General features: G+C 41.4%; 1 protein-coding gene across 2 annotated transcripts in view; it reads left to right on the top strand.

Annotated features, from left to right (window-relative positions):
* SYNE3 (spectrin repeat containing nuclear envelope family member 3) overlaps positions 1–15,289 on the top strand; it is a 182,492-nt gene that overhangs the window by 138,520 nt on the left and 28,683 nt on the right. For both annotated transcript variants that reach the window (XM_036749666.1, XM_036749668.1), the window contains 2 exons: positions 2,579–2,708; positions 9,662–9,823. In XM_036749666.1, coding sequence (XP_036605561.1) covers positions 2,579–2,708; positions 9,662–9,823 — 292 coding nt within the window. The remainder of the gene's footprint in view (positions 1–2,578; positions 2,709–9,661; positions 9,824–15,289) is intronic.

The raw sequence follows: 15,289 nt of genomic DNA, 5'->3' as shown, positions 1-15,289 counted from the left end.
CATAGCTATTTATTTATTTATTTACCCATTCATCTGTTTATTTATTTAGCCATGCATCCATTTATTTATTTATTTTTAATGACAGTTAAGTTAATCTTGCATTTCACAATCTACCTTGGAGTGACTGAAGACGGCTTCTGGTGCCACAAACTTGTTATTGAGAATACTTTCTTTTTGCTGATGGCCTGGTGTCAAAGTGGTTATTTAATATGGTCTTTTAGATAATTTTCACAATGTCTATGATTTCAGTTTCCCTGGTTTAGTGGCTAGAACCTTGATCTAGGTCTGAATCCCAACTCTGCCATCTAAAACTTTCGTGAACTTAGGCAAATAGTTTCATGTTTCTTGACCTCAGTTTCCTCTCTTGTAAAATGACAACATTGGAATAGATGATCCCTAAGGTCCTTTTCAGCTTTCTCATGAAATTATATGACTATCTGTCATTTGTCTTACTTTATGAGAAATTTTCCTATCCTTAAAATGTTATTTGTCCACCTAAATTTTACAAAATCAAATTGTACTTTTAACACAGTAAAGGAGCTTGCTATTTAAAGAAATTGTATTGTGAATCCTTTGCTGAAGCAAAGAATTCTTTTGGTATAATGAACTATAATCGCCAAATATATCTTTTTGGACTTTGGAAAATCTGGATTTTCAGACATTAGATTTGCTTAATGAAAAATACATCTTTATCACAGCCTCTGAAACATATAGCAAATACCTGACTGTGCATTGGCCCTGCGCTGCTAGCAGTTAAGTTCTACCAGAAGACTACTGCTCCTCTGGTCCCATGTAAAGTTAACAGTGCTGTGCTGGACCCCAAGAAACCAAATGTTAATTCCCATTTTGTTACTGCCTTGCTGTGGGAACTTTGGCAAGTCACTTTTGTAGTTCTCAGTTTCCCCCTCTGTAAAGTGAGGGGGTGGGCCGGGTGGATAAAGTCCCTTCTAAGTATCGCATTGTGAAGATATGGAGGTCAGGCTGTCATAAGCTGTCAGAGAAGAAGCTTTCCATTCTCTCACTTATGGTACTAGAGATGGAAGTCTTTGTTTTTGTTGTTTTCCTGGCTATAGACATTAATGATGATTGATACCTGAGGATGATCCCTCCACCATCAAAAATTTCAACCCCTCTTTCATGACTTGCTATTACTGAAGAAATTTATGACCTCTGGGCTTCTCCTACCTTAGGTCATCAGGTCCAGGCAACAGATATGGTGTATCACTAGCACCCTCCTCCAACGGATGCGGTGTATCACTAGCGCCCTCCTCCAATGGATGCGGTGTATCACTCGCACCCTCCTCAATGTATTTCCATTTGGCTAGGACCTACCAAAGCTTATGGTCCAAATGTAGAACTATTGAGAATCCACGGTCACCTCTAAGGCTTAGTGATACACTAAATTGTCGGAGAAGAGTATAATCAACAAGCATTTAGTAAATGCCTACTATCTGCCAGGCACTGAGCTAAGCACTGGGGATACAAAAAAGATCAAAGTGTCCCTGTTCCCCAAAAGCTCACGGTTTAGTGGGGGAGACAACATGCCAACAACTATATGACATATGAGATAGACACAGGATAAATTTAGAGGTGATCACAGAGGGAAGACACGAGCACTAAGGAAGATCAAGAAGGGCTTCTCACATGAAGTGTGATCTTAGCTCACATTTGAAGGAAGCCAGAGAAGCCAGAAGGTAGAAGTGAGGAGGAAGAGAATCCCAGGTGCGAGGGACAGCCAGTGAACATGCAGAGTCGGGAAGTGGAGCCTTGTGTGTGAGGCACAGCAAAGAGGCCGGTCTCCTGGAAGGCAGTAGATGTAAAAAAGTGTGAAAAGACAGAGGTGGTGGGAGTTCAGGTACCATTATTCCCATTTTGCAGATGATGAAGCTGAGGGACGGAGAGGTTGTCTCTCTCCTAAGTTTATATTGAGTAAGTGCCAGAGCATGGATTTGAACCCTGGTCTTCTGACTCCAAATCCAGTCCTCTTTCCACCACAGCTGCTCTGAAGGCTGTCTGGTTGTTTTCTCCACAGCCAGAAGTGGAGACTGAGTATTTCCCAAATGACTAAGTCATGGTGATCAAAATCGATGGTTTGTAAGACAACCATTGGCTTTCAAATGTTTTACTTACTGCTTTCAATATGGGGGAAGAGTGTCTCTTAAAAGGAATATTTTGCACTATTCAAAATATAGGGACAAAAAGGATGTAGGAGCATAGAGGGACAGAAAGGTTTTTTCCATGACCTCTCAATATAAATGTGTTGCACTCTCCTCTTTACCTCTTCCATCATCATCATCAATCAACATTTGTTGCATGCCTTAAGGGTCATGGGATTGTACCACTGGCTTCAAGGATGTTTATAGGAGTCATCAAAGATGTGAAATGTCTAGGGAGAGCTTGCTACCCAGCACTGTGTCATGGCTTTCCAAAGATTTTTGTGAAATATGTTCCTTGTCTGTCTTTTTGTTGTTGCATGAGCCCTAATGAAGGAATATGTCTTGTGAGTCCCTCTGAAAGTGTGAATCATCAGATACACATCGATGTCATGATATTTATTGGGTTGCTTTGTGTCTTCCAGCCTCATCAGGAAGTGGCAGCTAAAAAACAAGGAGCTGGATCCAGTGAAGAAATTGATTTTTTCCAACAATATCCCAAAGCATGGGTTTCTCATAGATTCTGTGGACTCTGTTCCTAGGCACCGGGGTAAGGTGAGTAAGGGTTTTGGGTAGGATTCTCCCAGGAGGGGAGTGAACACTGAGTAAGTGACTGGAGACTCCTGAGCCAGGTACCACGGAATATCAATTCCACTTACTCCTCAACTCCCACCTCCATTTTTCACCTTCTAGAAAAATACACCAGGATTCCATGAAGAAGCTTGGAGCCCTCTTTGCTGAAGGCCTTCCAAAATACTAAGAAAATAAAGACCATTTACATGAGCTCCCTCTTTCCTCATTCCCTACATCTCAAAACCCCTTGACAACATTGTTTTACTGCAGCCTCTGATGAAGAGAAGACCTTCTTACTTGCCAAGGCCACTCCTTCTACATGTACCTTTGATCCCATACTCTCCTGTTTTCGCTGGTAAAATGCTCCAATAATCACCATTTTTATCTAATCTCCAATCTCTCCCTAGATAGTGGTTTCTTCCCTACTTCCTATCAACAAGCCCAAGCCTCCCCTCTCACTAAAAACCTTCAGTGGACCCTCCTCTTCCCTCAGTCTACCATCCTGAATCTTTCCTCCCTTTTACAACCTAACTATCACTATCTTTCATGTTCTGACCTTTGCACAAGCTGTTTTCCATGACCAGTATGTTCTCCCTCCCTCCCCTTGGCCTCTTAAAATTCTCAGTTGCATTAAAAATTCAGTTTGAGTGCCACCTTCCACATGAAGTTTATGTCCTCCCTTCAGAAATGTTTTAACAAAAAGCCATTCACACACGTTGCCTCCACTTTTCTATTACTTCTTGGACTTGCCATCTGCTTTCTGGCTTTGTCATTCAACTGAAACTGCTCTCTTCAAAATTCCCAATGAGCTCTTTAATTATAAAGTTAGACATTCCTTTTCTTAGTCCTCATCCTTGACTTTTCTGCAGTATTTGCCCCACATTTGACACTGTTTATCACTTCCCAGGTACTTTCTTTTCTCTGAGTTTTCATTACAGGACTCTCTCCTGATTCTCCTCCTACTTGCCTGACCACTCCTTCTCAGCCTGTTTTGCTGGCTCCGCACTCATATCACACCATGTAACTGGCTATACCCCAAGGCTCTGTCATGGGTCATCTTCTCTCTACATTCTTTCAGTTGGTGACCTCATTCACTTCCATAGGTTTAATTATTGTCACTATGCAGGTGATTTCCAGATTCATGTATGGATCCCTATTTCCTCCTATGAGTTTCAGTCCTGTTATCACCAGCTTTCTATTGGACCTTTCAAACCGGGTGTCCCATAGACAGCTCATTCAGCATGTCCAAAATTGCACTACTTATGTTTCCTTCAAAACTCACCTCTTTTGAACTTCCTTTGTTTTTGACAAAGGCTTCCCTGTCCTTCTAGTATCCCAGCTTTGCAGCCTTGGCATTAACCCTTCATCCCACATATCTAATCATTTGCTAAAATTTGTTTCTGCCTTCAAGACATCTCTTGTATCCATCCACTTTTCACTATCACCATGTTAGTTCAGGTACTCATAACCTCTTGCCTGGACTATTTGGTCTCTCTTTTTCAAGTGATCTACAGAGCTACTAAGTGATTTTCCTTCAATGAAGGTCCATCTATGTCACTCTCCTACTCACAAAAACTCCAGTGGCTCCCTATTGCCCATGACAGTGATGTTCATTCTTTTTTGGCCCTCTCCACCACAAATAAAGCTTCTCTATTCCCCACCACAAACAGAGCTTCAAGGAGAAAAGGTAAACTCCGAATTCTGTTGGAGCTTCTTCCCTCAAAATTTGGTTCTCTTCAGCTTAGCAAAAAAATAATGAGGTGGATAACAATGATAAAAAATAATTCTTATTCTACCAAAAAGGCTCATCATGAGGGTTATACGAGGATAGTGCATTTGAAAGAATTTTGAAAAGTTAAAAGTGTTGTCACTCATAGAAGGGGTTTATTATACTGGCAAAGAGATAAAGGCTCCCAGTTAAGTGGCCTGCCCAAGATTACAAAGTTATAAGAAGCAGAACTGGGACTAGAACTCCAGTTTCCTCATTTGTAGACCAGGTACTCTTTTTATGGACATTGATGAAGTACTGTGATCACTTATTTTGACTTCTCTTTTCATCTCTAATGCTTCCCTGCAATCAAATGAAATTATAGGTCTCCTGCCTACTATAGTATTAATATTTAGCTTGAAACTCCAAAGTAATAATGATGGTTCTAGCATCTGCTGCCAAATGGGACTCAATCCACGGTGTCCTAAATGTCCATGAATCTATTGGTTGTAACTTCATTTGGGTGAGATCTAGTAACTTCCTATCTCTGAGATAGGAACCATGGGAGTGGGAGAATATAACAGTGATACAAATGATGGTAACATATGTGAAAGCTATTAGAAAAATTGAAAAAAGCCCCCATAAATGTAAGATAATTTGCTTTACCCTGATCCTCATGACATTCCACTGAGGGCAGGTGTTATCATTCCCACTTTAGAGGTAAGGAAAATAAGAACCAGAGAGGAAATGTGACAGATCTGGGACTTGAATTCAGATCTTCTGACTTCCCAGCCCAGCAGTAGGATTAGTAGCCCCTTATCTATGGGAAATATGACATAGGATTGGACTCTCATTGTTCACAAATGATTGGGCTTTTGACTTCCTGAATGAACCGGTAGCATTTCAACTTTGCAGGGTTCCTGGCTTTTTGAAAAATGAAAATACAGAGTTGACTCATATACTGTAGGCAGGCAATACATCAGATCAGAACTGATCTTGGGCCCATTCAATATGCCTTGCTATAATTAGCTATGGTAAGGGGCACTGCTTTCTCTCACAGTGGAAGCAAGGAGGCCGCTCAGGGAGGTAGAGCGGTGAAAGGGGCCAAAAGAATGTTAATAATTCACACTCAATAGCCTAGCCATATACTGCCTTGATTTTCGTAGCCCTTTACCATCCATCATTTCCTTTGATCCTGACCATAACTTTGTCAAGTAGACGGGGGAGGGATTACTCCTTTTCATTTTATAAAACTCATCAAATGATCTCATCGGCTCTCATCAAGTGAATTTATATCTATGCAGATGATTCCTAAGTCTACCTGTCAGGTCCTAATATCTCTCCTGAACACCAGTCCCATGTTGCCTGCTGAATATCTACTCTTAGACATCTCAACTCAGACTTTTCATATTTAAACTCAAAATATTCAAAACAAAACTAACGTTTTTCCTAAAATCTATCCCTCCTTCATATCTCCCCATTTCCATTAGAAGATACCACTATCCTGACATCTTGGTGCTAACATAGGTGAAATTTAACAACAGAGTAAACTGAGACAATTCTCTGAGCTGCCTGTCAATGAAGGGGTCAATGGCTTGCCTCCATTTATGCCAAAGATCCCAAGCTGGCAGACAGCTCCATTTTTATATGTTTTGGAGAGTATAGAACAAAGAACAGAATAGGATAAATGACATCATGGGATTGAGGGCGAAATGATTGGTTACAGAGCTGAGGCACAAGGAACAATATAATTGGTTGGAAGTTTGGTAATGGGGCTAGCAACGACCCCTTCCTTCTGTCCTGAGGCTAAGTGGTGCTCATTGTTTGAGTGCAGATAAAAGATAGCACACAGACATTTTGGACAGCAAACCAGACATCCTTGAGAGATAGTTTGATATCACAAAGATATTAGACCCAAGTCCTTTGTGTTCACATGTATCCCCTAAAGTCAGTTGAATTCCTTGAATCGAGAAGGAAAGTTGGATTTTGAAATTTAACCCATTATGGACTAGATGAATTCTGAACCTACTTCAGAGACAGAGAACCATGAATTAAGCAGTTACAGGACAACATCAATTAATGGTAGCTAGGATCAATACATAAATGATACAGGATCCATTTTAATCTCAGTGTTATCCTTGACTTTTCTCCCTAAGCCTCTCTATATCATCATTTGACAAGTTTTGGTGATTTTGTCTCCAAAACACTTCTTATGTCTGCCCCCCACCGCCCTGCCTCCATCTACTTACGTAGCATCTGCTCTAATTCAGGCCCTCAGCCCCTCTCACTTTGACTCAGTAACCTCCAAGTTGGTCTCCTTGCCTCCAGTCTCTCCAGTCTCCAATCCATGCTCTACGCAACTTCCAGAATGATATCCCTAAAATACAGATCTGACCATGTCATCACCCTTTCTCCAAATACCTTTGATATTTCACTCTTATTTCTAGGATAAACAGAGAAATTTCTTTGATTGATGTTTAAAGACCTCCATAACCTGGTTTCCACTTACTTTTTGAGTCATCTTTCCTATTACTCCCCTCCACGGATTCTTTGCTCCAGTCAAACTGACCTGCTTGCTATTCCTAGTACACGACATTCTATCTCTTATCCCTGGATATTTGTACAAGGGATCACCTATGCCTGAGAGAATCTCCCTACCTCTGTCTTATAGAATCCATAGCTTTCTTTATGACAGAACTTTGCTCACACCTCTTACGTGGGTGAGACATTTCATTGTTCGACTTCCCCTTCAGAGGTGGGGAATTCTCCCCCTTGAAATTACATAGCAAATACTTTTTATTTTTTTATACGCACCTGCTGTATCATCCTAGTAAAATTAAGCTTCTTGCAGTGAGGGACTGTTTTTACCCTTTATATTTCCAGCACTTAATATGGCACCTCAAATGTAGGAGGTACTTAATAAATGTTTGCTGAATTGAACATCCCTACTTGTTTCAACCAATCTTCAAATGGCATAGTCTTAAAATTTCACCACCTTCGTAGCCCTCCTGCGAACGCTCTCCAATTTATCAATGTTCTTCCTAAAATACTGTGTCCAGAACTGAACCCAGTACTCTTTTTTTTGAGAGGAGAAGGCAGGGCAATTGGGGTTAAGTAACTTGCCCAAGGTCACACAGCTAGTAAATGTGTCAAGTGTCTGAGGCCAGATTTGAACTCAGGTCCTCCTGACTCCAGGGCTGGTGCTCTACTCACTGCACCACCTAGCTGCCCCTGAATCTAGTACTCTTAACATGGTCTGAGCAGGGAAACACACAGTGGAACTATCTTCCCTCCCTTCTTCTGGAAACTCTGCCTCTCCTAATGCAGAATAAGATGGAATTAGCTTTTATGACTGTCATACCTCCCTGTTAACGTACACTAAACTTGCAATCCATTACAGCTCTGTCTTTCTTTTTAGATAAACTGTCATACCTTTCTAATCTTGAATTTATAAAGCTGAGGGCAGGGGTATTAAACCCCATTGTAAGATTTTACATTTATCTCTATCAAATAACACATTGTTAGACTTGGCCCATCATCATCATCTCTCAAGATAGGATTTTGGTTTCTTAATCTACGATCCAATGTGCTTTCATTTCACACTTCATTTTGTTTCATCTGCAAATTGGGTGTGCATACCATATATGCCTTTATTAGCATCATTAATAAAAGTATCAAATAGTATAAGACACTAATCCTGGGACAGTAGCAATAACCTCTCCCTCCTTGGGTCTAGTCATTCCAACAGTTCTGAATCTAACTAATCAGACAGTCATCTGATCCATAGCTTACTACCGTGTCCACAGGCATCACGTTAGAGGCTTTGTCAGATTCTTTGCTAAAATATAGATAAACTATAACTATAGCCTGCCCTTGATTTGCCGGTCTTATAAACCTGTCAAAAATGAACTGAAATAAATCTGGCATGTCCTGCTGATGAGGTCAGGCAGATTCTCTGTGATCACCACCTTTCTGAATGCTCATTAGCTCTTATTTTGCTCGAGGATTTTGTCAGAGATTAAAGTTGAGCTTATTGACTTATACTTTGCAGACTCTACTTTGCTCTCCTAACCCCAGCCTTGTAGTAGCTTTCTAGTTCTCCATGATCCTTCACAGATTCCCCAAAAGAGGTTCAGTAGTCATATCTCAAAGTTCTTTGAGGAGCTTGTGATATGGTTCATAACAGGTCCTAGTATTTATTAAGCTTGGGTTTCAACTCCTATCAGCCAAATTGTCCCCTTCTTGCCAGGCAGATAAGAAAGAATCAAAAGAAGAGTTAAGCAGTCTGCCTTCTCTTCTCCCTCTATTATCATAGTCTCATCCACCCCAACCAGTGGGCCTATTCCTTTTTTGATCCTCCTCTTTTCCACCAAATAGCTTAAAAAAATTTCTTGATCGTCTTTAGCATTCCTCACCACCTTGGTTCGTTCTGAGTATCAGTGTTCCCTACGTTATTCTTACACTGGAGAAGGAAATGGCGAACCACTCCAGTACCTTTGCCAAGAAAATCCCATTGACAGTATTAGCATGCGATGGTCCATGGTCAGACATGACCGAATGACTGAACAAAACCACATTATTCTTATAGAAATATGGCGTGATTTTGTATTTATTCTTTCACTGCCAGCCTTGATTCCATCTTCTGCATGTCTTTTTAAAACCTTAAATAGATCATGGATTTTCCTGAATATCCACATCATCAATCTCTTTATAATACACATATATACATATATATATATACACACATATATATACATATATACATATATATACATATATAATTCTCTTTGTTGGATTTGTTTGTGTTTTCAGAATTCTATCCTTGAAAGCTTCGCCTTCCAACTGGGTCTGATTTCATCTAAGCTACTATTCCTGTAACCTAGAATATTTTGACAGATTGGAATCCTTGACTGGAACAGGAATCATTTTAATTAAAAAGTCTTTTCCCATCCCTAGATCCATGACTTCATTTAAAAATCAAAATCACAAATAGAAGTGCTCTCTCTTCTCTCTGTCCTGTTCCTAAGAAATTCCAGATAATTGTTGGAGGAAAAAGTGAAGGCCACGTTAATAAGAAATTCAACGCTCTTCCTCCTATGTATGTGGACTGAATGGCATTTCATTCTGAATCTTCCTTTCCCCTTTCTTACCCTTTCTAAGATGGAACAAGGATGACCGGATCACAGTGGCTGCTTTTCATGTCCTGTGCTTTCTCCTTCTTATGTAGGGAAGTCTGTCCAAAGAAGAAGAGGAAAGTAATGACGACTTTTCCAAACTCCTGAAAGACTTTGAACAATGGTTGAAGGTGGAAAATGCCAAGCTGGTCAAGACCGTTGCCATGAAAAACTCCAATGCCAAGGACTCCGAAACAAGAAAAGACAAACTGAAGGTGTGTTTCTAAGTAAACCCTTTTCCCTTTAGAGTTATTTTGGTATTATTAACGATTACTGGTGATTATCTTTATCATCATTTTAGATAATTTGTTAAAAATATATATTTCTTCATAGTTTACATAGCATTTCACACTCATCATCTCAGGTAATCAACAAAACAACTCCGGCCTATGAAAAGGGTATAACAGACATTGTAATCTTTTGGATAAGGTGACAAAATATTAGAGCTCAATGGATGCTTAAAATCATAGAAAAATGAGTTGGGTCAAACCTTATAATCATAGAACGATAGAATCTGGGGCCTAGAGTCAGGAAGACTCATCTTCCTGAGTTCAAATCTGACTTCAGACATTTACTAGCTATGTGACCCTGGGCAAGTCACTTCACCCTGTTTGCCCCTGTTTCCTCATCTGTAAAATGAGCTGGAGAAGGAAATGCAAACCACTCCAGTGTCTTTGCTGAAAAAAAAAAATGGGAGATCTAAATGTGATGATATTTATAAAGCATTTAGTACAGTACCTGGTACATAACAGGGGCTTAATCATGCTTATTCCTTTGCCCTTCTCCCCACCCAACACACTAGTCCTGGAGGAGAAACTTGAATACTACTTTCTCCCCACTGCCACTTTCAGACTCTCTTTGCAATACCACTTCCTCTGATGTTCGCTTGATTAAAGTTTTCCACCCTATTCAAATCTTAGTACTTGTTTAATATTGGCTATAGGTCATTCTCCTCCCTTTATCAAGGAATTCAGCACCAGAATCACTCTCTTCCTTTTCTCCCCAACTCTTGCCCTTCTATTTATTTATTTATTTGTTTATGTGGCACGTTGTATTTTCTTTTTTTTTTAATTTTTATTTTTAGTTTACAACACACGGTTCTACATAGTTTTGAGATCCAGATTTTCTCCCCTCCCTCTCCCCTCCCTCTCCAAGACAGCATGGAATCTCATATAACTACCATGTATAACTTCGCATTGAATTAATTTATACACTAGTCAAGTTATGGAGAAGAATTATGACCAATGGAGTGAATCATGAGAAAGAAGAAACAGAACCAAAAAAAAAAACCAGAAACAAAAACAAAAGAGAAGAAAAAAGGCGAGCATGAAGTGCACCTCAATCTGCATTCCAACTTCACAGTTCTTTCTCTGGATGAAGATAGCATTCTCCATTGTGAGTCCCCTGGAGTTGTCCTTGCACCTTGCGTTGCTGAGAAGAGCGAAGTCTGTTAGGGTTGGTCCTCACGGAATCCATATATCTGTGGTTGTGTACTATGTTCTCTTGGCTCTGCTCTGCTCACTCAGCATTATGTCGTGTAGGTTTTTCCAGGTTGTTACGAAGTCCGTATCATCCCCATTTCTTATGGCACAATAGTATTCCATTACCTTCAAATACCACAGCTTGTTCATCCATTCCCCAATTGATGGGCATCCCTTTGATTTCCAATTCTTGGCTACCACAAAAACAGCTGCTATAAATATCCTTGTACATATGGGTCCTTTTCCCACTTGTGTGATCTCTTTGGGATACAACCCTAGAAGTGGTATTGCTGGGTCAAAGGGTATGAACATTTTTATAGCCCTTTGGGCATAGTTCCAAATTGCTCTCCAAAATTTGCCCTTCTATTTAGAGACTTCAAAATCTATGTTTATCCTCCCCCAAATTCCCTAACCTCTCACTTCCTATGTCTCCTTAAATCCCTGACCTCCTCCTTCACAATGCTTCAGCCACATACAAGGATTAGCAAACCGTGAATTTCACCATTACCTCAAAGCGATCTACTTCCCTAACCAAAAATCCTGACTTTCTATCTGACCATTCCATCTCTTCCCACACCTCATTCCTGAACCTCTTTGCCCTTATTGAGACCATTGGTTAAACTGGGGAAATTGAGGCCATTTGCTGTAAGTTTTTTCTTCCCTTCTGTTCATCTCAAACCCTCTTAATACCATCCATACTCTCTCTTCCTTTCCCCAGTAATTCTCCTTCCCAAAGCCAACCTCTCTACATGTGCCCTTGTTCCTACACACCTCCTGTATTCTCCAGTATATTGCCCCTTCAGTCATCGCCTTCCCTCCAATCTTGACCATCTTCCTACAAAGTAGTTCAGAAGGGCATCTACTATAAATGCCTCTACTTCCTCTTCTCACCTCTTTCTTAATTCTCTTAGTCTGCTTTCGATCTCTCCAAAGTTACCAGTGACCTCTTAATTGCCAAAGCAAGTAGCCTTTTCTTAATCCTCTCCCTCTTTGACCTGTCTATAGCCTTTGACACTATCAGCCTCCTCTCCTTGATATTCTCTTCTCTCTAGGTTTTCAGGACTCTCCACCCTCCTGACCGCTACTTTTCAGTCTTATTTTGTAGATCTTCATCTAAAAATTAAAAGTGGGTATCCTCTAGGCCCTGTCCTTCTCTCTCTAAGCTATTTCACTTGGTGATCTCATCAGATCCCATGAATTCATTGATCATCTCTATGCTGATGATTCTCAAATCTCCTTATCCTCCCTAAACTCTCTCTTTGTCTTGTATCTCTAACTGCTTGTTAGACCTCTCAACCTGGATGTCCCATAGACATCTTAAAGTCAACATGTCCAACTCTGTCTTCTGATGCTTCCACCACCCTGGTAGAGGACCTCATCTCCTCATTCCTGGAATATCGTAATACCCTGTGGAGTGGCCTGCCTATTGTTGGTCTCTTTCCACTCCAATCCATCCTCTGCTGAGCTAGCCAAGTGATTTTCCTAATGCACAAGTCTGACCATGACACACAACCCCCCTCTCCCAGTAAATGTCAGTGACTCTTTATAACCTTCAGAATCAAATATAAAATCCTGTTTATTGTTCAAAATTCTTAACCTGTTGTTGTTCAGTCATTTCAATTGTGTCCAACTCTTCATGACCCCATGGACCTCTGTCTATGGGGTTTTCTTGGCAAAGATACTAGGGTGGTTTACCATTTCTTTCTCCAGTGGCAAACAGGAGTTAAGTGACTTGCCCAAGGTCAAAAAGCTAGGAAGTTTCTAAGGCTGGATTTGAACTCAGATCTTCCCAACTCCAAGGCCTACACTCTACCCACTTTGCCACCCAGCTGCTTCTCAATAACCTAATCCCCTCATATACCTTTCCAGTCTTTTCATATGGCCCCACTGCCCCAGGATCTTTGTCTTGGTGTGGAGGGAGAATTGGAGGAGGGGAGGAAAGGTGACTGACATTGAGGGGCTGGGGAATTGCAGGCTCAGTCAGCACACACATCCCCCTCCTCAGCACCCTGGAAATGCCTGAACCCCTAAGGTGTTAGAGCAAGACTTGCCAGGCTCTGTAGGAGGCTGGGCCTAGAACTGGGGCTAAGAGGCCTCAGAGGAACCAGGGCCAGGCCAGTCACCCCAGGGAGCCCTTTCTGGGGCTATTCCTGGGGGTGTGAGGGAAGACCAGACCAGCACTTATTTTTATTAAACATTTTATCCCTGAAATAACAATAATATGTCAACATGCCTGAGGGTGGTCCTCTTCCCCTTTTGTCCCACAGAGGCTGTGCGGGACCCTGTCGGAGCCCAGCTCCCTGAGCCTTGTTGAAGCAGCCTGGGGTGGCACAGGCCAGCTTTTGGGGGTCTGGCGTCTGTGCCTGACTTTGAAAACCATACATACATACATACACATATATGTATACATACACATATTTTTCCCTTCACCCCACAAGTTAGGTTAGTGGCCCAAAATTGCAGTTTCTACTGTAACATCTCCCCCATCCAAGCCCTTCTCTCTCTCGACATGGCCAACACCTCACTTCAGGTTCTTTATAGCTGTGGTCTAGACTATGGCCTCCTAATTGTTCTCCAGGCCTCAAGGCTCTCCACACTCTGGCCGGTCCATCCTACACACAGCTGCCAAAGTAATTTTCTATAAGTTCAGACCCCACCATAACATTCTTCTCCTTAATAAACCCCGGTGGCTCCCTATTGGGATGAATTATGAGCTGATCTACCTTTTAAAGCCCTGCATAACCTGGTCCTAACCTATCTTTCCAGTTCCACTGTTTATTACTCCTCTCACCCCCAACTACATACTTGGCGATCCAGCCAAACTGGCATTCTCTCTGTTCTTACATAGCCATTCCTCATATCTGAAATCCATTCTAATGCCAACTCCTTCCAGGGGTGTCCTGGAGACAACTCATACCAGCTCTGGAGGGCTGACTCTTTAAATGTTCAGTGTGAACACTTACAACTCAGAAATTGGCAGACTGTAAATCAGGGCTTGGTTTATTGTTTTGTAGATAGTTTAGACTTAATATTACAGATTAATGTCCTGTCTACATTTTTTTGAGGGAGCTGGTTGTTAAATATTTACTAGCACCCCCTGCCTCCTTTGCAAACTACTGTATCATGTCTATTTTCTTCATATTTATTGTGTACATGCATATATGTATCTATTTGCATTTTGTCTTGTCTTCTCTCCAATTACACTGCAAGTTCCTAGAGAGTAGGGATTGTTCCATTCCTCGTGTTTCTATCCTGGCACAATACCTGACATGCAGTATACGTAAATCAATGAATTCTTGAGTGTTTGATGAATTGCTTCCCTGCAGCCATACAAACTATACTTCATTCCTGTGATGCATTTCCTCTTCATCTCTCCCTTTCTGAATCCTTACTAAAATGTTGCTTCATCTTCCCCGAGGCCTTCCTTCATCCCTAGGATGCGGATGGGGAAACTGAGCTTCAAAGAAAGCACACAGCAGATGGTGATTAGAGCCGGGATTATCAGCCCATTTCCCTTGACTCTAAGTGAGTCCTGAGCCCTTTTCCCTGGGCACCCACTGCCTCTATCAGTCCTTTTTTTTTTTTTAAGGAGTAAAGGAAATCCCAAGAGTTACACATAATAATGTAAAATTCTGGAATTACAACTCAGACTTTTAATTCCTTATCCTAATTATTAATGAAAAAAATAGTGTTCCCTCTCTGAACTTGAGCCAGCTCCTTAATTTCTTGGGCTGGAAATTTGTTTCACTCCACCTTTCTGTGTGCTGTGCTGCTCTAGAATTTACTTGGTCATTTGTAAAGGTCTTTGGAGAGGTTTGGGCTCAGGTGAGAGCTCAGGTAAGTCCCTGCCTTCCCCCCCCCCCCCCCCCCCCCCCCCGCTATCTTGGCTCCGCCTCCGCTTGATTTCTTTGTATCAGACTTTCTCTATCTGTAACACAGCCTGGAGTTGGACCAGAGGACCTCTAATCAAAGGTCCCTTCAATTCTCTGTTGATAAGGCAGACACACGTCCTTGTCTCTGAGGTCACGCTCAGAGTGTTACAGCTCTACAATATGTACAGGGTTTAGTGAGTTGCCCAAAGCTAGTGTCTGAGGCCAGATCTGAACTCCGGAACCCCAGTCTTCTTGGCGCCAGGTCCTGCAACTCTATCCACTGCGCCACCTAGTGGGTCCTGATGGTGATGATCGTAACAATGATAAT

Source organism: Trichosurus vulpecula, chromosome 3 (genome assembly GCF_011100635.1).
Source record: "Trichosurus vulpecula isolate mTriVul1 chromosome 3, mTriVul1.pri, whole genome shotgun sequence".
NCBI classification, from domain to species: domain Eukaryota; kingdom Metazoa; phylum Chordata; class Mammalia; order Diprotodontia; family Phalangeridae; genus Trichosurus; species Trichosurus vulpecula.
Note: the sequence above shows the minus strand (reverse complement) of the source record. Positions and strands in the feature narration are given on the sequence as shown.